Source organism: Podarcis vaucheri (genome assembly GCF_965113315.1).
Source record: "Podarcis vaucheri genome assembly, chromosome: 4".
Taxonomy (NCBI): Eukaryota; Metazoa; Chordata; class Lepidosauria; order Squamata; family Lacertidae; genus Podarcis; species Podarcis vaucheri.
The window spans coordinates 2,312,154-2,333,196 of record NC_138762.1 but is presented as its reverse complement, the minus strand read 5'-3'; the positions used below and the strand labels follow the sequence as shown (position 1 = coordinate 2,333,196).

Here is a 21,043-nt window from a genome sequence, read left to right as displayed (position 1 = left end):
TCAGAGCCCAGCCAAGAGCCAAAGGCCCCCCCAAAGAGACCGAGGGAGATGCTCAGAGCCCAGCCAAGAGCCAAAGACCCCCCTCAAAAAGGGACCGAAGGAGATGCTCAGAGCCCAGCCAAGAGCCAAAGGCCCCCCCCCCAAAGAGACCGAGGGAGATGCTCAGAGCCCAGCCAAGAGCCAAAGGCCCCCCCCAAAGGGACCGAGGGAGATGCTCAGAGTCCAGCCAAGAGCCAAAGGCCCCCCCCCCAAAGGGACCGAGGGAGATGCTCAGAGCCCAGCCAAGAGCCAAAGGCCCCCCCAAAAGGGACCGAGGGAGATGCTCAGAGCCCAGCCAAGAGCCAAAGGCCCCCCCCCAAAGGGACCGAGGGAGATGCTCAGAGCCCAGCCAAGAGCCAAAGACCCCCCTCAAAAAGGGACCGAGGGAGATGCTCAGAGTCCAGCCAAGAGCCAAAGGCCCCCCCAAAGAGACCGAGGGAGATGCTCAGAGCCCAGCCAAGAGCCAAAGCCCCCCCCCAAAGGGACCGAGGGAGATGCTCAGAGTCCAGCCAAGAGCCAAAGCCCCCCCCCAAAGGGACCGAGGGAGATGCTCAGAGTCCAGCCAAGAGCCAAAGGCCCCCCCCAAAGGGACCGAGGGAGATGCTCAGAGTCCAGCCAAGAGCCAAAGCCCCCCCCCCAAAGGGACAGAGGGAGATGCTCAGAGCCCAGCCAAGAGCCAAAGGCCCCCCCCAAAGGGACCGAGGGAGATGCTCAGAGTCCAGCCAAGAGCCAAAGGCCCCCCCCAAAGGGACCGAGGGAGATGCTCAGAGTCCAGCCAAGAGCCAAAGGCCCCCCCCCAAAGGGACCGAGGGAGATGCTCAGAGCCCAGCCAAGAGCCAAAGGCCCCCCCCAAAGGGACCGAGGGAGATGCTCAGAGTCCAGCCAAGAGCCAAAGGCCCCCCCCCAAAGGGACCGAGGGAGATGCTCAGAGTCCAGCCAAGAGCCAAAGGCCCCCCCCCAAAGGGACCGAGGGAGATGCTCAGAGCCCAGCCAAGAGCCAAAGGCCCCCCCAAAGGGACCGAGGGAGATGCTCAGAGTCCAGCCAAGAGCCAAAGGCCCCCCCCCAAAGGGACCGAGGGAGATGCTCAGAGCCCAGCCAAGAGCCAAAGACCCCCCTCAAAAAGGGACCAAGGGAGATGCTCAGAGTCCAGCCAAGAGCCAAAGGCCCCCCCCCAAAGGGACCGAGGGAGATGCTCAGAGCCCAGCCAAGAGCCAAAGGCCCCCCCCAAAGGGACCGAGGGAGATGCTCAGAGCCCAGCCAAGAGCCAAAGGCCCCCCCAAAAGGGACCGAGGGAGATGCTCAGAGCCCAGCCAAGAGCCAAAGGCCCCCCCCCAAAGGGACCGAGGGAGATGCTCAGAGCCCAGCCAAGAGCCAAAGGCCCCCCCCAAAGGGACCGAGGGAGATGCTCAGAGCCCAGCCAAGAGCCAAAGGCCCCCCCAAAAGGGACCGAGGGAGATGCTCAGAGCCCAGCCAAGAGCCAAAGGCCCCCCCCAAAGGGACCGAGGGAGATGCTCAGAGCCCAGCCAAGAGCCAAAGGCCCCCCCAAAGAGACCGAGGGAGATGCTCAGAGCCCAGCCAAGAGCCAAAGGCCCCCCCCCAAAGGGACCGAGGGAGATGCTCAGAGTCCAGCCAAGAGCCAAAGGCCCCCCCCCAAAGGGACCGAGGGAGATGCTCAGAGTCCAGCCAAGAGCCAAAGGCCCCCCCCAAAGGGACCGAGGGAGATGCTCAGAGCCCAGCCAAGAGCCAAAGGCCCCCCCCAAAGGGACCGAGGGAGATGCTCAGAGTCCAGCCAAGAGCCAAAGGCCCCCCCCAAAGGGACCGAGGGAGATGCTCAGAGTCCAGCCAAGAGCCAAAGGCCCCCCCCCAAAGGGACCGAGGGAGATGCTCAGAGCCCAGCCAAGAGCCAAAGGCCCCCCCCAAAGGGACCGAGGGAGATGCTCAGAGTCCAGCCAAGAGCCAAAGGCCCCCCCCCAAAGGGACCGAGGGAGATGCTCAGAGTCCAGCCAAGAGCCAAAGGCCCCCCCCCAAAGGGACCGAGGGAGATGCTCAGAGCCCAGCCAAGAGCCAAAGACCCCCCTCAAAAAGGGACCGAGGGAGATGCTCAGAGTCCAGCCAAGAGCCAAAGGCCCCCCCAAAGAGACCGAGGGAGATGCTCAGAGCCCAGCCAAGAGCCAAAGCCCCCCCCCAAAGGGACCGAGGGAGATGCTCAGAGTCCAGCCAAGAGCCAAAGGCCCCCCCCCAAAGGGACCGAGGGAGATGCTCAGAGTCCAGCCAAGAGCCAAAGGCCCCCCCCAAAGGGACCGAGGGAGATGCTCAGAGCCCAGCCAAGAGCCAAAGACCCCCCTCAAAAAGGGACCGAGGGAGATGCTCAGAGTCCAGCCAAGAGCCAAAGGCCCCCCCAAAGAGACCGAGGGAGATGCTCAGAGCCCAGCCAAGAGCCAAAGCCCCCCCCCAAAGGGACCGAGGGAGATGCTCAGAGTCCAGCCAAGAGCCAAAGGCCCCCCCCCAAAGGGACCGAGGGAGATGCTCAGAGTCCAGCCAAGAGCCAAAGGCCCCCCCCCAAAGGGACCGAGGGAGATGCTCAGAGTCCAGCCAAGAGCCAAAGGCCCCCCCCCAAAGGGACCGAGGGAGATGCTCAGAGCCCAGCCAAGAGCCAAAGGCCCCCCCCAAAGGGACCGAGGGAGATGCTCAGAGTCCAGCCAAGAGCCAAAGGCCCCCCCCCAAAGGGACCGAGGGAGATGCTCAGAGTCCAGCCAAGAGCCAAAGGCCCCCCCCCAAAGGGACCGAGGGAGATGCTCAGAGCCCAGCCAAGAGCCAAAGGCCCCCCCCCAAAGGGACCGAGGGAGATGCTCAGAGTCCAGCCAAGAGCCAAAGGCCCCCCCCCAAAGGGACCGAGGGAGATGCTCAGAGCCCAGCCAAGAGCCAAAGACCCCCCTCAAAAAGGGACCAAGGGAGATGCTCAGAGTCCAGCCAAGAGCCAAAGCCCCCCCCCCAAAGGGACCGAGGGAGATGCTCAGAGTCCAGCCAAGAGCCAAAGGCCCCCCCCCAAAGGGACCGAGGGAGATGCTCAGAGCCCAGCCAAGAGCCAAAGACCCCCCTCAAAAAGGGACCGAGGGAGATGCTCAGAGTCCAGCCAAGAGCCAAAGGCCCCCCCAAAGAGACCGAGGGAGATGCTCAGAGCCCAGCCAAGAGCCAAAGCCCCCCCCCAAAGGGACCGGGGAGATGCTCAGAGTCCAGCCAAGAGCCAAAGGCCCCCCCCCAAAGGGACCGAGGGAGATGCTCAGAGTCCAGCCAAGAGCCAAAGGCCCCCCCCAAAGGGACCGAGGGAGATGCTCAGAGTCCAGCCAAGAGCCAAAGCCCCCCCTCCAAAGGGACAGAGGGAGATGCTCAGAGCCCAGCCAAGAGCCAAAGGCCCCCCCCCAAAGGGACCGAGGGAGATGCTCAGAGTCCAGCCAAGAGCCAAAGGCCCCCCCCCAAAGGGACCGAGGGAGATGCTCAGAGTCCAGCCAAGAGCCAAAGGCCCCCCCCCAAAGGGACCGAGGGAGATGCTCAGAGCCCAGCCAAGAGCCAAAGGCCCCCCCCAAAGGGACCGAGGGAGATGCTCAGAGTCCAGCCAAGAGCCAAAGGCCCCCCCCCAAAGGGACCGAGGGAGATGCTCAGAGTCCAGCCAAGAGCCAAAGGCCCCCCCCAAAGGGACCGAGGGAGATGCTCAGAGCCCAGCCAAGAGCCAAAGCCCCCCCCCAAAGGGACCGAGGGAGATGCTCAGAGTCCAGCCAAGAGCCAAAGGCCCCCCCCCAAAGGGACAGAGGGAGATGCTCAGAGTCCAGCCAAGAGCCAAAGGCCCCCCCCCAAAGGGACCGAGGGAGATGCTCAGAGCCCAGCCAGGAGCCAAAGGCCCCCCCAAAGGGACCGAGGGAGATGCTCAGAGCCCAGCCAAGAGCCAAAGGCCCCCCCAAAGGGACCGAGGGAGATGCTCAGAGTCCAGCCAAGAGCCAAAGGCCCCCCCAAAGGGACCGAGGGAGATGCTCAGAGCCCAGCCAAGAGCCAAAGGCCCCCCCCAAAGGGACCGAGGGAGATGCTCAGAGTCCAGCCAAGAGCCAAAGGCCCCCCCAAAGGGACCGAGGGAGATGCTCAGAGTCCAGCCAAGAGCCAAAGGCCCCCCCCCAAAGGGACCGAGGGAGATGCTCAGAGCCCAGCCAAGAGCCAAAGGCCCCCCCAAAGGGACCGAGGGAGATGCTCAGAGCCCAGCCAGGAGCCTCGCGCTCCAAAAGGATATCTTGGCATTGGCGTAGCCAGGGGGGGGCAGCTGCCCCCCTTAATCCATAAAGAAATAATAAGAATCTGAGGTTCTGCCAATCGAGAGAGGGCTGAGCTGGAGGGACTCGGCACTGCAAGGGTTAAAGGGAAGTGAGCTGCCTTCCTAGAGAGGACAGGAAGCAAGGGGGGGCCAGGTCCTCCAGAGCCAATCCCCTCCCTCCCCAGTCCTTTCCTGCAAGGAAGGGGGGGTGTTGCTTTGTGTCTCTGCTGCAAGGGCTGCCTCGCTGTCTCTCCTGGGATCTGGTGAGTCTCCTCTCTCTCTCTCTGGGATCTGGTGAGTCTCCTCTCTTTCTCTCTGGGATCTGGTGGGGGTCCCAGGGCTGCAGCAGGGGAGGGGGCCTGGGGGGCCTGATCTGCTCCTGCGGGGGGGGGGACCCCAAGTCAGGGAGGAGGAGAGGGTCCTGCCAGGGAGGGGCCAGGTCTGCCACGCTCTCCTTCCTGCAGATCAGAGGATCCCAAACTCATTTGCCCCCCCCTTCAGAAAAGATCTCCCTTCTTCAAAGAAAGGAGTCCCTGGGACTTTAACTCTGTGTGACGTCGCTCAGCCTCATTGCACAACCAGAGGAAACATCTGCAAATGGTTTTCCAAACTGGACGAGGAGGTGGACTAGCCCCCCCCCCAAAAAAAAAAGGGTGGGAGAGAAAGGCCAGGAATAAAGAGAGGGATCCCAGTTTCCCAGAGTCTGGCTGCTGCATTGGGGACCAGTTTCCCAGTGTCTCCCCCAGGGCAGCTCCCCACGGAGGCCACTGCAGCAATCCCCTCGCACCCAGAGCAGGGCATCCCAGGACCACGTCCTCTCTCTCCCAAAGGGATTGTTGCTGGCAAAGCAGCCGGAAATGGGCGCTGCTACTCACTGAGCCTCCAGGGGCCTTGGGATCAATGGCTGTGTGTGTGTTAAGCTATCTAATTGAATAATAATAATAAAAAACCCGCCTAAATTTCAAGGGAGGTGTCTTTGGCACAACTCACTTGGCACTCAGCAGGTTGTCCCTCAGAGCAAAGAAAAAGGGACCCCACCCAGGAGTCTGTCTGGAGAGCGGCAGAGAGTCCAAGTGCAAGAAAAGGAGACAGAAGCAGGGGAGTGGGGGTGGGGGGAGCAACTACTGAGGACCCCCAGGTGAGGACCCCCGCTAGAGCCAAGCATCCATTATTCACAAGATACAAATGACTCCCTTGTCGGTCAGTTCTGACTTCTTGCATTTACTTGAAGGCAGGAGCAACAAGGCTGATTCATTTCCCAGAAATCCCTTCCGTTGCCTCCACATTTTGCATTGCAGTCTTTCTTCTAGGAGAGCTAGAGGCTGCTTTCTTCATCTCCTCCTCCTCCTCCTCCTCCTCCTCCTCCTCCTCTTCCTCCTCCTCCTCCTCCAGATACCTCACGGTTTGGGCTGTGGTGCAGTCCAGCCCTGGTTCCAATAATAATGATGATAATGATGATATTTATACTCCACCCACTCTGGGTGTCTCCCCATAGAATACTAAAAACAGAATGAAACAAGAAACATTTAAAACTTCCCTAAACAGAGCTGCCTTCAGATGTCTTCTAAAAGTCAGATAGTTGTTTATTTCCGTGACATCTGATGGGAGGCTGTTCCACAGGGCGGGCACCAGTAACAAGAAGGCCCTCTTCCTGGTTCCCTGTAACCTTACTTCTCACAGGGAGGGAACCGCCAGAAGGCCCTCAGAGCTGGACCTCAGGCTGAATGATGGAGGTGGAGATGCTACTTCAGATCTACTGAGCTGAGGCCCTTTAGGGCTTTCAAGGTCAGCACTAACACATTGAATTGTGCTCAGAAATGTACTGGGAGCCAATGTAGGTCTTTCAGGACTGGTGTTATGTGGTCACGGTGGCCGCTCCCAGTCACCAGTCTAGCTGCCGCATTCTGGGTTACGGTAGTTGTAGTTTCTGAGTCACCTTCAAAGGTAGCCCCACATAGAGCTCATGGCAGAAGTCCGAGCGGAAGATAACTAGAGCATGCACCACTCTGGCGAGACAGTCTGCGGGCAGGTAGGGTCTCAGTCTGTGTACCAGATGGAGCTGGGAGACAGCTGCCCTGGACACAGAATTGACATGCACATTCATGGACAGCTATGAGTCCAAAATGACTCCCAGGCTGCACACCTAGTCCTTCAGGGGCACAGTTGCCCCATTCAAGACCAGGGAGTTCCCCACACCTGCCCGCCCTCTGTCCCCCAAAATAGTACTTTTGTCTTGTCAGGATTCAACCTCAATCTGTTAGCCCCCATCCATCCATCAACCAGCCGCCTCCAGGCACTCACACAGGAGCTTCACCGCCTTCACATGTTCTGATTTAATAGAGAGGTAGAGCTGGGTATCATCCGCATACTCATGAACACCCAGCCCAAACCTCCTGATGATCCCTCCCAGTAGCTTCATATATATGTTAAAAAGCATCGGGGAGAGGATGGAACCCTGAGGCACCCCACAAGTGAGAGCCCAGGGGTCTGAACACTCATCCCCCACCACCACTTTCTGAACATGGCCCAGGAGGAAGGAGATTAACCGCTGTATAACAGTGCCCCCAGCTCCCAGTCCCTCTTGCCGGTCCAGAAGAATGTTGTGGTTAATGGTATCAAAGGCCACTGAGAGATCCATCAGAACTAGGAAACAGCTCTCACCTTTGCCCCTAGCCCGCCGGCATGCCTGGAGTTTTTCAGCAACCACCCGCTCAATCACCATGCCCAAAAATGGATAATTTGAGACTGGGTGATAGTTGGCTATATTGGGCTGGTGGTTTAATAATTGCCTCTTTCATCGGGTCTGAGAAGGCTCCCTCACAGAGAGAAGCATTCACCACCCTGCAGAGCCCATCACCCAGCCCTTCCCAGTTCACTTTTATGAGCCAGGATGATCAAGGAGAAAGGTGGTCAGTTTCACTTGTCCAAGCAGCCCGTCCACATCCTTGGAGGTAACAAACTTGAATTGATTCCACACAACCTAACTAGACAGGACTCTAGCACTCTCCTGCCCCGGCCCTGCTCACACGGTGGAGTCTCCCTATTTCCAAATCTGAGTGACTTTATCTGCAAAAAACTTTGCCAAATCTTTGCAGGAGATCTTAGGGTCCTTTTGATGCAGGTGGTTCCACTAAATTGCAAACCACCTAAAAGAGTCTCCTGGTGTTGTTTTCTGCAGATGCAATAGAGGCAGTGAAAAAAGCTATCGCTATCACTTGGTAGGCTTGACGTTGAGCTCTAACTCATATCTGGTCAGATTCAGAGTGTGTTTTCTGCCACCGACACTCTAGCCATCTCAGTGATTGTTTCATCGCCCTCAGTTCCGGGGAAATCCACGGGGCTGTCTAGGCTCCACGTATCGGAGAGGTCGCTTCGGAACCAGGCCATCGATAGCCCTGGTTAACTCCACATTCCAGGGGCCACAAGGAAATCAGCTGAAAGACCATCAACATAGGATAAAACATCCCCTTCTCCTTTCTGGAAACCATTTGGATCTATTAAGTGGTGGGGGTGGGCCATCCAAATCAGTCCCACCTCCCTGCAGAGGGGAAAGGTCGTGGAGAAGTCCAGTTGCGCCAGGAAGTGATCCGACCATGACACTTCTTTTGTTTTAGTTTCACTTCGTGTCAGATCACCCACCTCCATCCAAGTCGTGGATGGCAGTGGTCTCATGAACCATTGACCTGGCATTGCGTAGCAGACCCTTAAGGTCACGTGGGTCTCCCTTGCTGATTCCAGCATCCATCCAGTCAAGACCTGACCCGGAGGCAGGGATAGTCCTCAAACAATGACGTGGTCTGGTCTTGGTGTAACTCTTCCTCCTACCCATGACCACTGTGATTGGGTGTCCCAGTACATCCCCACCCCCACCCCGGGGAACTTGCCCCTGCCTTTATGTTGGATGGGGCCCACTCCCATACAGCCCTGACCCTCTCACCTAAGGAACAAAACTATACAAACTATATAAAACTATATCAACCATACAAAAAAATAAAAATATTAACTAATAATAATAAAAACAATTCCGTAACAATGCATTTGCTTTGTAGGATTTGCTAGAGCTTCTCATTAAGCCGGACAGAACTTGGCAGAAGACCAAAGGGTTCCTTCCGATCTCTCAGAGGCTTCCTGAGAGCACAGATGGATGAGCGAGACTCAGCTGGCCCTGGAGCAGGAAGAGGCCATGCCATCCAAAGTGGGAGCAGTGGGGGATTCTGGGAAAACCCTGTGCAGAAGATCCTGGGTGAGGAGGACACCCTCCGCTCAGAGGGGCAGAGCCAGCAGTTGAGGCAGTTCTGCTGCCAGGAGGCCAAAGGACCCCGAGAGGTTTGCAGCCGACTCTACCACCTTGACCATCAGTGGCTGAAGCCAGAAAGGCACACGAAAGCTGAGATGCTGGACCTGGTGATCTTGGAGCAGTTCCTGGCTGTCCTTCCCTTGGAGATGGAGAGCTGGGTGAGGGACTGTGGAGCGGAGACCAGTTCCCAGGCGGTGGCCCTGGCTGAAGGTTTCCTCCTGAGTCAGGCAGAGGAGAGAAAGCAGGTGAGAGAGACTTTCCTCTGGATACTCCCAAGGGACTCCAAACAGGACAGAAAACATCCCATAATGGTCTGCTGATGGCCCATCCTTTTTCTGGGAAGACATCCATGGAATGAGATCTAACACCCTTGAAGTCTTTGTTATTCTCTTTCTAGTATTTCTCCCCATTCTCTGTTTTGAATCCTTGTTTCTTTCTCAGGGAAAGGATCTCTTTGCAGAAATGGACCTGGATTCCTGTGAGGCAGAGAGGCCTCCGTTGGACACCAGAGAGAGGCCATTGGGTAAGGAGGAAGGTGGTTTTTCTCCGTTTGGTCTCATTCTGTTGCTTTCCCAACTAATCTGTGGGTTGTTTTCATCTTGGGTTTTTTTTTGGGGGGGGGAAGTTGTGACCAAGGGTCCAAAGGAAGTGTCAGGGAACTGGAGACAGAAAGGGAGGAGGGCCTGGGAAGAGACCTCCTTTGATCAGCAGCTGTTCGTCTTCAGAAGAGGGAGAAGACGAAGAGGGGTCAGAGGGGGGTGAATCTGAGAGGGAGGATGAACTTTCGAGGGCAAGCACCTCTCGTCATAGAGGAAGGAGGGGGGTTGGGCTTCGACGTTGGCTATGCTGGCCCCCAAAACGGAAGGAAGTTAATCGGGACAACTACCCACCCTGATCGAGTCGCACTTTTGAACTGCTGTAAATAATGTCAAGAAGAAATAAACCCTTTGTAAATATGGCTGGGTTCCCGGACTCTTATCTCTGCTGAGTGCTCACAACTCATTTCTGACAGGAAGGGAGAAGTAGTTTTGCACAACTAACATGAAATGGGCACAAATGTCCAAATGCACTCAGCAGGTAAGGCTTTCTGAAAGGCCCATCTGTAGTTACAAATGCCCTGATTCACCTGTGAGAGAAGCAGGCACTCCTGGCGTCCTGCTTACCTTTTTTTCTCTTGCAGGTGACAGAATGATGCCAGCAAAACCTCCTGATCCGCCTTTTCATGGGGGCAGAAGGGAAGCAGCGGCTGTGGAACCAGATCAGGTCAGGAGAAGCTGCCTTGTGGGGACAGAGGCCGAGGGATGGAGCAATGTCATGGACTGGTTGGGCACAGAGGAATGGTGGGAGGAAGCAGCCGGGGAAGCAGGAAGGGAAGACGGCTCAGAACCGAAGGAGTGAAGGTAGAGGAAGGATAGGCGGTCAGAGGGAGAAACCTGGGAAGAGGAGGTGTCAGCATCTGAAGGGGTTACAGGGCTCAGTGAACTGGGAGACTCTGTGGCAGAATGCAGTCCAGAATCAGAGGCAGAAGAGGGGGAGGCAAGTGGAGGAGGGAGGTCGAGAGGCTGATGTGAGTCAGGAGAACTCACATTGCTTCTGACAAAAGGAGGCTCCCTCTCCTTTTGTCAGAAGCAAAACTCCCTGCTTGTCTCTCAGAGCCAGGAGATGGCTTACAATGGAGGAGCAAAGGCAAGCTGCACACTGGTGCATCGCTTGCCAGAAACCCCAGAGAGGAGGGGACTTGGAAAGCTGTGGGGAGCCAGGGGCCTTCACATACCCTCAGGGAATGAGTTGCTGTTCTCATTAGGCCTGAAACTCAGCCAAGTCTGTGAATATTGTGTTCTTGCTGATAAAGAGTAAACTCCAGCTGTGAACTGTGGGATTTCCTGCCCATACAACTCTGTGACGCCAGCTGTCAGGGAGGATTCGGAGGAGTAATGGACAGAAGAGGCAGAACAGGGGGCAGAGACCGGTCAGGGGGAGCCGGGGCTCAGCGATGCTGAAGATCCCCTCAACCACCTAGAGGCTCAGGGAGGAAGCTGAGACTCCGGAAGGGAGGGGGCTTTCAAATCAGCACAGACAGGAAGGGAAATGAAACGTAAGGATCAAATACATCTTGCGTGGGAATCGTAGGAAGCCGCTCCCCAAATCTGACTCAACAGGTTTGGACGCCTAATTCTGAACTGTAGCTGTTTCTTGTATGTGTGTAATAAAGACTCTAAGTACCACGCTGACTGTGCCAGAGTGTTACTGCGAAGGGGAAACACCACCTTTACACCAGCCTTCTGAATGTCGCCAGTAGGATTCATCTGTAGTTGCAGTTTTCATGGAATCCTAGAGTTGAAAGGGACCTCAAGGGTCATCAAGTCCCACCCCCTGCATTGCAGGAGTCTCAGCTAGATCCTCCAAGACAGATGGCCATCCAAACTAGGCTTCTTGTATTTCTATATTCATCACTGAATGCTAAAATAGGCTTCTAAGCAGCGGACAGACGATAACAAATAATTTCCAGGATTCACCTAGCCAGCCCCATCCGCTGCAAAATGGGGCCTGCCCCCACTCCTCCCCCTCTCCATGCCCCCAGGAACCCCTTGAATTTGGCTCCAGGGCACTGGGAGGGAACCTCCCCAGAACAACTCACGAGGAGAGGAGAAAGTGGATCCTTCCATCGGGGAAACTGGAATGCTTGCGTAGGCAGAGTGACTTGAAAACCACAAGGTGGAGTACCACCTATTTACAAAAAAATGACTGCTCCCAGTCACCAGTCTAGCTGCCGCATTCTGGATTAGTTGTAGTTTCCGGGTCACCTTCAAAGGTAGTCCCAGGTAGAGCGCATGGCAGTAGTCCGAGCGGGAGATAACCAGAGCATGCACCACTCTGGCAAGACAGTCTGCAGGCAGATAGGGTCTCAGCCTACGTACCAGATGGAGCTGGGAGACAGCTGCCCTGGATACAGAATTGACCTGCGCCTCCATGGACAGCTGTGAGTCCAAATTGACTCCCAGGCTGTGCATCTGGTCCTTCAGGGGCACAGTTGCCCCATTCAAGACCAGGGAGTTCCCCACACCTGCCCGCCCTCTGTCCCCCAAAAGAGTACTTCTGTCTTGTCAGGATTCAACCTCAATCTGTTAGCCCCCATCCATCCATCAACCAGCCGCCTCCAGGCACTCACACAGGAGCTTCATCGCCTTCACATGTTCTGATTTAATAGAGAGGTAGAGCTGGGTATCATCCGCATACTGATGAACACCCAGCCCAAACCCCCTGATGATCTCTCCCAGCGGCTACATTAACAGGAAGGAAACAGCAGAGCATTGTGTAGCAGGTCATATTGATCCTGTCTCAGAGGAGGACATTTCCCTTTTTCTTTTAGGGTCCAGTGTGCTTTGAAGATGTCGCTGTTCGTTTCACAGATGAGGAATGGGCGTTGCTGGATCCTGACCAGAGAGCTCTGCATAAGGACGTCATGGAGGAGAATTGGGGGATCGTGGCCTCTCTTGGTAAGGCTCCCTGTGTGATCTGCCAGGAAATTCAAAAAATACCTCTATTTGACAAACCTCATATATTTTCACAGAGCTACAACACCTGGGAACCTAATGCCCCCACAATAAACCTTGAACAGAAAATTACAGTTTTTTCTGTCAAAAATCTTCCACCAGTTCTGCCTTTTTATACTACGATTCGGCTGGTCTGAACTGCCCAGGCATCTTAAATGTCAACTTAAGAGTTGTTAGGAAAGATAAGTAGTTTCTGTCAGGTTTTCTGTTTTTGTTTTTGCTGCTGTCAGTCTTGGGTTGACCAAAGAGATGACTGACACTGGAGATGGAGGGGATGCCATGACTGGGCCAAACAACATCTGCCCCAGAGAAGAGCCAGGCTGATTGAATCTCAGGTAGTAGTAGCAGTGATAGTAATAGTAATAATTTTTATTTATCCCCTGCCCATCTGACTTGGTTACCCCATCCACTCTGGGTGGCTTCCAACACATAGAATCATAGAATCATAGAATCATAGAGTTGGAAGAGACCACAAGGGCCATCGAGTCCAACCCCCTGCCAAGCAGGAAACACCATCAGAGCACTCCTGACATATGGTTGTCAAGCCTCTGCTTAAAGAAGGAGACTCCACCACACTCCTTGGCAGCAATTTCCACTGTCGAACAGCTCTTACTGTCAGGAAGTTCTTCCTAATGTTTAGGTTGAATCTTATTTCTTGTAGTTTAGATCCATTGCTCCGTGTCCGCTTCTCTGGAGCAGCAGAAAACAACCTTTCTCCCTCCTCTATGTGACATCCTTTTATATATTTGAACATGGCTATCATATCACCCCTTAACCTCCTCTTCTCCAGGCTAAACGTGCCCAGCTCCCTTAGCCGTTCCTCATAAGGCATCGTTTCCAGGCCTTTGACCATTTTGGTTGCCCTCCTCTGGACACGTTCCAGTTTGTCAGTGTCTTTCTTGAACTGTGGTGCCCAGAACTGGACACAGTACTCCAGGTGAGGTCTGACCAGAGCAGAATACAGTGGCACTATTACTTCCCTTGATCTAGATGCTATACTCCTATTCATGCAGCCCAGAATTGCATTGGCTTTTTTAGCTGCGCGTCACACTGTTGGCTCATGTCAAGTTTGTGGTCAACCAAGACTCCTAGATCCTTTTCACATGTACTGCTCTCAAGCCAGGTGTCCCCCATCTTGTATTTGTGCCTCTCATTTTTTTTGCCCAAGTGCAATACTTTACATTTCTCCCTGTTAAAATTCATCTTGTTTGTTTTGGCCCAGTTCTCTAATCTGTCAAGGTCGTTTTGAAGTGTGATCCTGTCCTCTGGGGTGTTAGCCACCCCTCCCAGTTTGGTGTCATCTGCAAATTTGATCAGGATGCCCTTGAGTCCATCATCCAAGTCGTTGATAAAGATGTTGAATAAGACCGGGCCCAAGACAGAACCCTGTGGCACCCCACTAGTCACTCTTCTCCAGGATGAAGAGGAACCATTGATGAGCACCCTTTGGGTTCGGTCAGTCAGCCAGTTACAAATCCACTGAGTGGTAGCATAGTCAAGACCGCATTTTACCAGCTTCTTTACAAGAATATCATGGGGCACCTTGTCAAATGCCTTGCTGAAATCAAGGTAGGCTACATCCACTGATCACAGCATTGGTGATCACAGCATTCCTTTCTAGGTGCTCACAGACTGTTTGCTTAATGATCTGCTCCAGAATCTTCCCTGGTATTGATGTCAGACTGATTGGGCGGTAATTATTTGGGTCCTCTCTTTTCCCCTTTTTGAAAATGGGGACAACATTTGCCCTCCTCCAGTCTGCTGGGACTTCGCCTGTTCTCCATGAATTCTCAAAGATGACTGCCAGTGGTTCTGAGATCACATCTGCCAGTTCTTTTAATACTCTTGGATGCAGTTCATCTGGCCCTGGAGACTTGAATACATCTAAACTAGCCAAGTATTCTTGTACTATCTCCTTAGTTATTCTGGGCTGTGTTTCCTCTGCTGAATCATTTGCTTCAAATTCTTCAGGTCGGGCATTGTTTTCTTTATCAGAGAAGACTGAGGCAAATAAGGCATTGAGGAGTTCAGCCCTTTCTGTGTCCCCTGTTTGCATTTCACCATCTTCTCCTCTGAGTGACCCCACTATTTCTTTGTTCTTCCTTTTGCTACGAACATACCCATAAAAGACTTTTTTTGGCTTTTAACCTCTCTAGCAAGCCTGAGTTCATCCTGTGCTTTAGCTTTTCTGACTTTGTGTCTACACGTGCTGGCTATTTGTTTGAATTCCTCTTTGGTGGTTTCCCCCCTTTTCCATTTTTTGTACACGTCCTTTTTTAATCCTAACTCAGTTAAAAGTTCTTTAGATAGCCACCCTGGCTTCTTTAGGCACTGTGATGGGATGATGAGCTGCTTGTGCGTAAAATCGTAGTCCCTCAGAGTTTGTGCAAGTCCACAAACCTCTGTCTGTGACGGAGCCCCTCAGACATGGCTGCTCTAGTCACTTGCAGATTCCGACAGTGGTTGCTTTCGGAATCGCTTCCAGCATAAAAGCTCCTTAACGGAAACACGTCTTCTGGACTCGCGGCGTGACAGTTTCCGCCGAGGCGTGGGTCTCCCTATGGGAGGTTCAGAAACCTCCCCACTGTTCTCGCTGGACTTGTCCCTGAGTCCTCCCTCTTGCTCGCTTTCCCTCAGAGACCCACCTCTCCCCCTGCTGGTTCCTGCTTCAGCTGCTGGGTCTCTCCCAGCCTCCGTGAGCCCTTCCACCACCTGTTCCTCCGATGGCAGTTCCCTGACATCCACCTCCCCTCCAGGACCCCCTTCACCCCCTCCCGTTTCCTCTCCTCTGGGCGGTGAGGAGGTAAAACCCCTAAAAGAATCCTCTTCATCTTCAGACGTCTCGAACATTTCTCTCCATCGGTCGCCGTTCCGGGTCGCTGAATCCCCCTCCTCCTCGGAATCTGTGAACCCCTCCAACTCCTCTTCCTCATCTGTGGTAGCAAAGTATTCCCTCCGGAACCTCGCTACAGGCTTAGGTTTACGTGGGAACCTCTGATGAAAAGTTTCTATTAAGATCTCGTCATTGACATCCTCTGCCATGACCCAAGTGTTTTCTGACTCCGGTTCCCCTTCCCACATTACCAAATACTCCACTTGATTTCCCTTCCACCTGGAATCGAGGATCTCCGCCACATGGTTGCTGTGTTCCCTTTCCTCCATTGCTGGTCCCCGAGTGAACCTCCCTTCTCTGTCCCCTTTATACGGTGACAGCAACGACCTGTGGAAAACTGGGTGCAGCTTCATGTGGTTCGGTAACCGGAGTCTGAAAGCCACTGGGTTGACCTGTTGCGTGACTTCAAATGGGCCCAATCTTTTGGGTCTTAACTTCTTACAACCCCCTTTGAATGGTAACCCTTGGGTTGACAGCCACACCTGGTCCCCCACCCTAATGGTTTCACCTTCTCTTCTGTTTTTGTCTGCCTGCCTCTTATACTCCTCCTTGGCCCTGTCTAAGTTAAGTTGGAGCTGACGATGGATCACTTCCATTTCTTCTACGAACTGTTCGGCAGCCGGGACGCTCCATCTCTCCCCTTCCCCCCCTGGGAAAGCCCTGGGATGGCACCCGTAATTAGCCAAAAAGGGGCTCATCCCTGTGGACACGTTCTCCGCATTGTTGTAGGCAAATTCCGCCAACGCCAGCTTCTCCACCCAATCATTCTCTCTGTCATTGACATAACACCTCAGATATTGCTGGAGGATGCCATTGGCTCTTTCCGCCTGCCCGTTGGTTTCAGGATGCCGGGCAGTTGAAAAATTGACCTCTACATGCAGTAAGCTCATGAGCTTCCTCCAGAACCTGGAAGTAAATTGTTTCCCTCGGTCTGAAACCACCCTCAAGGGGGCGCCATGCAACCTAAACACATTTTCTACAAACAATTTAGCTGTTTCTTCTGCCGTGACAGCATGTGAGCAGGCTATAAAGTGGGCCATTTTGGTTAACAGGTCTACCACAACCATGATGGCTGTTTTCCCTCTGGACTTTGGCAGATCGGTCATGAAATCTATTGCCACTGCTTCCCATGGTCTTTCAGGTGTGGGTAGCGGTTCTAATAACCCTGCCGGCGCCTGCCTCTCCCCTTTGGCTCGCTGGCATTGGTCACAACCTCTCACATACTCCCGCACATCTTCCCTGACCTTGGGCCACCAAAATTCCCTGGTAACCAGCCACATGGTTTTGTGTTGCCCAAAATGCCCCGCTGTGGGGCAATCGTGCAGCTGCTTGAGTACCTTCCCCCTCAACTCTCCTTCAGGTATGTATAACGCTCCCTTGTAATACAACGCCCTGTTTCTCTCCTCAAAACCTCCGGGTTTATCTCCCTCCCTCCTGAGACCCCTGAGTTTGTCCTGGGCGTATTCATCATTCTCCGTTCCCTCTACCAGTTCTCGTTGCCCCACCAATGCCGCCCCACACACCCAGCGGTCCTCTGGAATGACATGTCTTCGGGTGCTCCCTCCCCCTCCAAATATTCAGGTTTGCGTGAGAGAGCGTCCGCCCTAACGTTCTCTGGGCCTGGCACGTAACAAATCTCAAAGTTAAATTTGGAGAACTCCTGGGCCCATCTCACTAGCCGTTGGTTGAGCACTCGGGCCGTTCTCCAATACTCTAGGTTCTTGTGGTCAGTGCACACTTGCACCTTATGTTGTGCGCCAATTAGCAGGTGCCTCCATCTCCGGAAAGCCTCATGAATGGCAAGTAGTTCTCGGTCGTACACCGTATAGTTCCTCTCGGATTTGTTCAGCTTTCGCGAAAAAAAAGCATACGGTCTCCACTCTGACTCCTCCTTCCCTGGCTGCAGAAGCACCGCCCCTATAGCTCTGTCTGATGCGTCAGTTTCGACTCTCATCTTTTTTCGTAAATCCACATGCAGAAGTTGTTCTTCAGAGGCGAAGGCCCTTTTTAGTTCCTCAAATGCTCGCTCCGCCTCCTCAGTCCAAACGAATTTCTTCTTGCTGCTGAGACAGTCCGTAATGGGCGCCGTCAGGTGAGCAAAGTTTCGGATGAACTTACGATAAAAGTTCCCAAACCCTAGGAACCTCTGCACATCCTTCTTTGTTTTGGGTGTTTTCCATTCCAGCACTGCCTGTACCTTTCCGGGATCCATGGCCAATCCCTTGTCTGACAGGCGGTACCCCAGGAATTCCACCTCCTTGGTATGAAACTGACACTTCTCCAGTTTCACCCACAGCCGGTTGGCTTGCAGCCTGCTCAACACTTCTCTGACGTCTCTCACATGCTGCTCCTCATTCTCAGAATACACCAACACGTCATCTAGGACCTAGGCCACACAATTCTTGTAAAGCAAAGGCCCCAGTACGTGGTTCATAAACGATTGGAAGCACGCCGAGCCTGCTTGTAGGCCGAAGGGCATAACTAAATATTCAAATGCCCCCAAAGGGGTGAACATGGTGGTTTTCCATTCATCCCCTTTCCTTATACGTATCAGGTTGTACGCCCCCCTGAGATCCAGCTTTGTAAAAATCTTTCCCTTCCGCACCCTGGTCAAAATGTCGTCAATCCTGGGCATATGGAAGGCCACTGGTTCTGACACTGCGTTTAAAGCCCTGAAGTCACACACAAGTCTTGGCTTGTCCGTGTTTTTCTTATCCACAAAAAACACTGGGCTGCCTCCCACCGCTCTGGACTCTCTGATGAAACCTCGCTTCAGGTTCTTGTCAATAAACTCTCTTAACTCCTGCATCTCTCTGTCTGACATGGCGTACAGCTTGCCTACAGGGAGCTGTGCCCCAGGGAGTAAATTGATTTGACAGTCAAAAGGTCTATGCGGGGGTAGTTGGTCAGCTTCCCTTTCGCTGAACACGTCGCTGAGATCTGCGTATTGTCGTGGTACCTTCACCTTCTCCGTTACTTCCGTCCCTGCTAGGGTAGCTTGGGCCCCTGCTGATCCCTTTCCCTCCTTGCAGTGTTCTAAGCAATGTGCTGAACCAAAGGAAACCACTCTCTGATGCCAGCCCACCAGCGGATCATGTAACGCTAGCCAGCTCATCCCCAAAATAATAGGGGCCCCTCCCAAGGTGGCCACATTAAACGCTATCAGTTCGGTGTGCCTTGCCACCTTCATTATCATTGGGACGGTCTGCAAGCTGACTTCTCCTCCCAACAACTCCCTGCAATCAATCGTGGTCACCTGCAGGGGGTTGCTTAAAGGGATCGTCTGTATCTGGTGTTCAGCTGCAAACTCTTTGCTCATGAAATTGCAGGAGCTGCCTGAGTCCAACAGCGCCTTTATCTTTAGAGGGTGTCCGTTTTGCAGCTCTAGCGACACTTCTATCACTAGGGCAGGTTTAGGAGGTTCTGGCGTGGGCACTTTCACTGCTCTTTGGCCTGGCTGCTGTGCCCCAACGGTGGCAGCCAGGCGTTGGCTTTTACTTGCTCCGGTATTTCCTCCTCTCTTCCCTCAACAGCTCCCACCATCCCTTGCCATTCCTTCCTCTGGGGGCAGACTCTGGCAAAGTGACCTGGCTGTTGGCAGAGATAGCATTTCCGGGTGCCTTTTCCCTCCTTCTTTCCCCCCTCACTGGGCTTTGAAACTGCGCGCGTGCGCGCTGTTCCGATTTCCATCGGCTCTGCCGGCGGGAAAGTTGGCTCTGGAATGTCTGGAATGCGGAACTCCTTCCAACGTTCCCCCTTCCCTTCCCGCCTCTCCAAGGCTCTCGCCTCCTGGCGCACTCCTATGGTCAGCGCAGATTTGGTCAGCTGATCCATAGAATCCGCCCTGGGACCCCGGGAAAGTTCGTCTTTCACAGCCGAAGCAAGCCCTTCTTCAAATAGCATTTGAATGGGTTCCGCCGATAAGTCCCACCCCAATCTGTGAACCAGCATGGTGAACTCAGTCTAGTACTCACGGACAGATCGGCTCCCCTGTTTGCAAGCCATTAGCTGTCTGCACACCACTCCCTGCTCAATATCGCTGGAAAACATCAGATCCATGGCACGAAAGAACTTCATTGTGTCCTTTAGGATGTCATTATTCGTTGCCATCAGGGGTCTAACCCAGTCTCTCGCCCCCTTTTCAAGATGCCCAATCACGAAAGCCACTCGCGATTCCTCGTCAGGGAATTCATCAAACTGCACATTGAGGGCATATTGCATCTCTGTCCTAAAGGGATGGTAGTCCTTGGGGTCCCCCCCAAACTTCTGCACCAATCCTGGTACCTTTCTGGTGAACTGGGTGGCTTTCCCCTTTTTGTCTGCATCCTGAGCCCTTCTCTCCTCAAGCCTCGCCGTCTGCAGCGCTAGTTGGATCTCCAACGCCCGGTACCTTTCTTCCAGGCTTGGACCCGCTGCAACTCCGGCTTCTCCGGTTCCGGCTGGGTCGCTCATGATGCCTTCTCCTGCACAAACTGCTTACAGAGACTGTCGGAATGCTGTGATGGGATGATGAGCTGCTTGTGCGTAAAATTGTAGTCCCTCAGAGTTTGTGCAAGTCCACAAACCTCTGTCTGTGACGGAGCCCCTCAGACATGGCTGCTCTAGTCACTTGCAGATTCCGACAGTGGTTGCTTTCGGAATCGCTTCCAGCATAAAAGCTCCTTAACGGAAACACGTCTTCTGGACTCGCGGCGTGACAGTTTCCGCCGAGGCGTGGGTCTCCCTATGGGAGGTTCAGAAACCTCCCCACTGTTCTCGCTGGACGTGTCCCTGAGCCCTCCCTCTTGCTCGCTTTCCCTCAGAGACCCACCTCTCCCCCTGCTGGTTCCTGCTTCAGCTGCTGGGTCTCTCCCAGCCTCCGTGAGCCCTTCCACCACCTGTTCCTCCGATGGCAGTTCCCTGACAGGCACCTTCCATGTTTCCGTCTCATTCCGTTCTATTGTTTTCCTCTATTTCTTTGCATTGCTCGTTTAAGAAGGCCCTCTTGTCTCTCCTTGCTATTCTTTGGAAATCTGCATTCAGTTTCCTGTATCTTTCACTATCTCCCTTACATTTTGCTTGCCTTCTCTCTCCCGCTATTTGTAAGGCCTCGTTGGACAGCCACTTTGCTTTCTTGCATTTCCTTTTCATTGGGATGGTTTTAGTTGCTGCCTCCTGTATAATGTTACGAGCCTCCATCCATAGTTCTTCAGGCACTCTGTCCACCAAATCTAAATCCTTAAACCTGTTCCTCACTTCCAATGTGTATTCATAAGGGATTTGACTTAGATTGTATCTTACCGGCCCAGTGGTTTTTCCTACTTCAGTTTAAGCTTGAATTTTGCTATAAGAAGCTGATGATCTGAGCCACAGTCAGCTCCAGGTCTTGTTTTTGCTGACTGTATAGAGCTTCCCCATCTTTGGCTGCAGAGAATATAATCAATGTGATTTCGATGCTGCCCATCTGGTGATGTCCATGTGTAGAGTCATCTCTTGTGTTGTTGGAAAAGAGTGTTTGTGATGACCAGCTTGTTCTCTTGGCAGAACTCTATTAGCCTTTGCCCTGCTTCGTTTTGAACTCCAAGGCCAAACTTGCCAGTTGTTCCTTTTATCTCTTGACTCCCTACTTTAGCATTCCAATCCCCTATAATGAGAAGAACATCCTTCTTTGGTGGTGTCATTTCTATAAAGTGTTGTAAGTCTTCATAGAATTGGTCAATTTCAGTTTCTTCAGCACCAGTGGTTGGTGCATAAACTTGGATTACTGTGATGTTAAAAGGTCTGCCTTGGATTCGTATCAAGATCATCCTATCATTTTTGAGATTACATCCCAGTACAGCTTTTTTGGCCATTAAATCCTGCCGTCCAGTCAGTGCTTCCCTGCGTAGTTCTGCTTGGGGCTGACCTGGGCAGGAAAACAGTCGCAGCAGTCCTGCTGTCCGTGTGAGATAGAGGGATAAATCAAGTCCAGAGACAGTTCGTT

The 21,043-nt window shown here is 53.6% G+C and overlaps 1 protein-coding gene across 7 annotated transcripts in view; it reads left to right on the top strand.

The window, feature by feature from the left end:
- Positions 1 to 21,043, top strand: part of LOC309530325 (uncharacterized protein) — a 97,591-nt gene that overhangs the window by 59,580 nt on the left and 16,968 nt on the right. Inside the window, exons 1-6 of one of the 7 annotated variants that reach the window (XM_082219159.1) lie at positions 4,578 to 4,600; positions 5,958 to 6,122; positions 8,387 to 8,879; positions 9,076 to 9,157; positions 9,815 to 9,897; positions 12,005 to 12,131. The exons of 2 other annotated variants lie outside the window; for them this stretch is intronic. In XM_082219159.1, coding sequence (XP_082075285.1) covers positions 8,478 to 8,879; positions 9,076 to 9,157; positions 9,815 to 9,897; positions 12,005 to 12,131 — 694 coding nt within the window. In that variant the 5' untranslated portion in view covers positions 4,578 to 4,600; positions 5,958 to 6,122; positions 8,387 to 8,477. Of the gene's footprint in view, positions 1 to 4,574; positions 4,601 to 4,638; positions 4,663 to 5,957; positions 6,123 to 8,386; positions 8,880 to 9,075; positions 9,158 to 9,814; positions 9,898 to 12,004; positions 12,132 to 21,043 lie in introns of those variants that run through there. 4 more of the 7 variants (XM_082219160.1, XM_082219161.1, XM_082219158.1 and 1 more) reach the window with 4 other exon arrangements.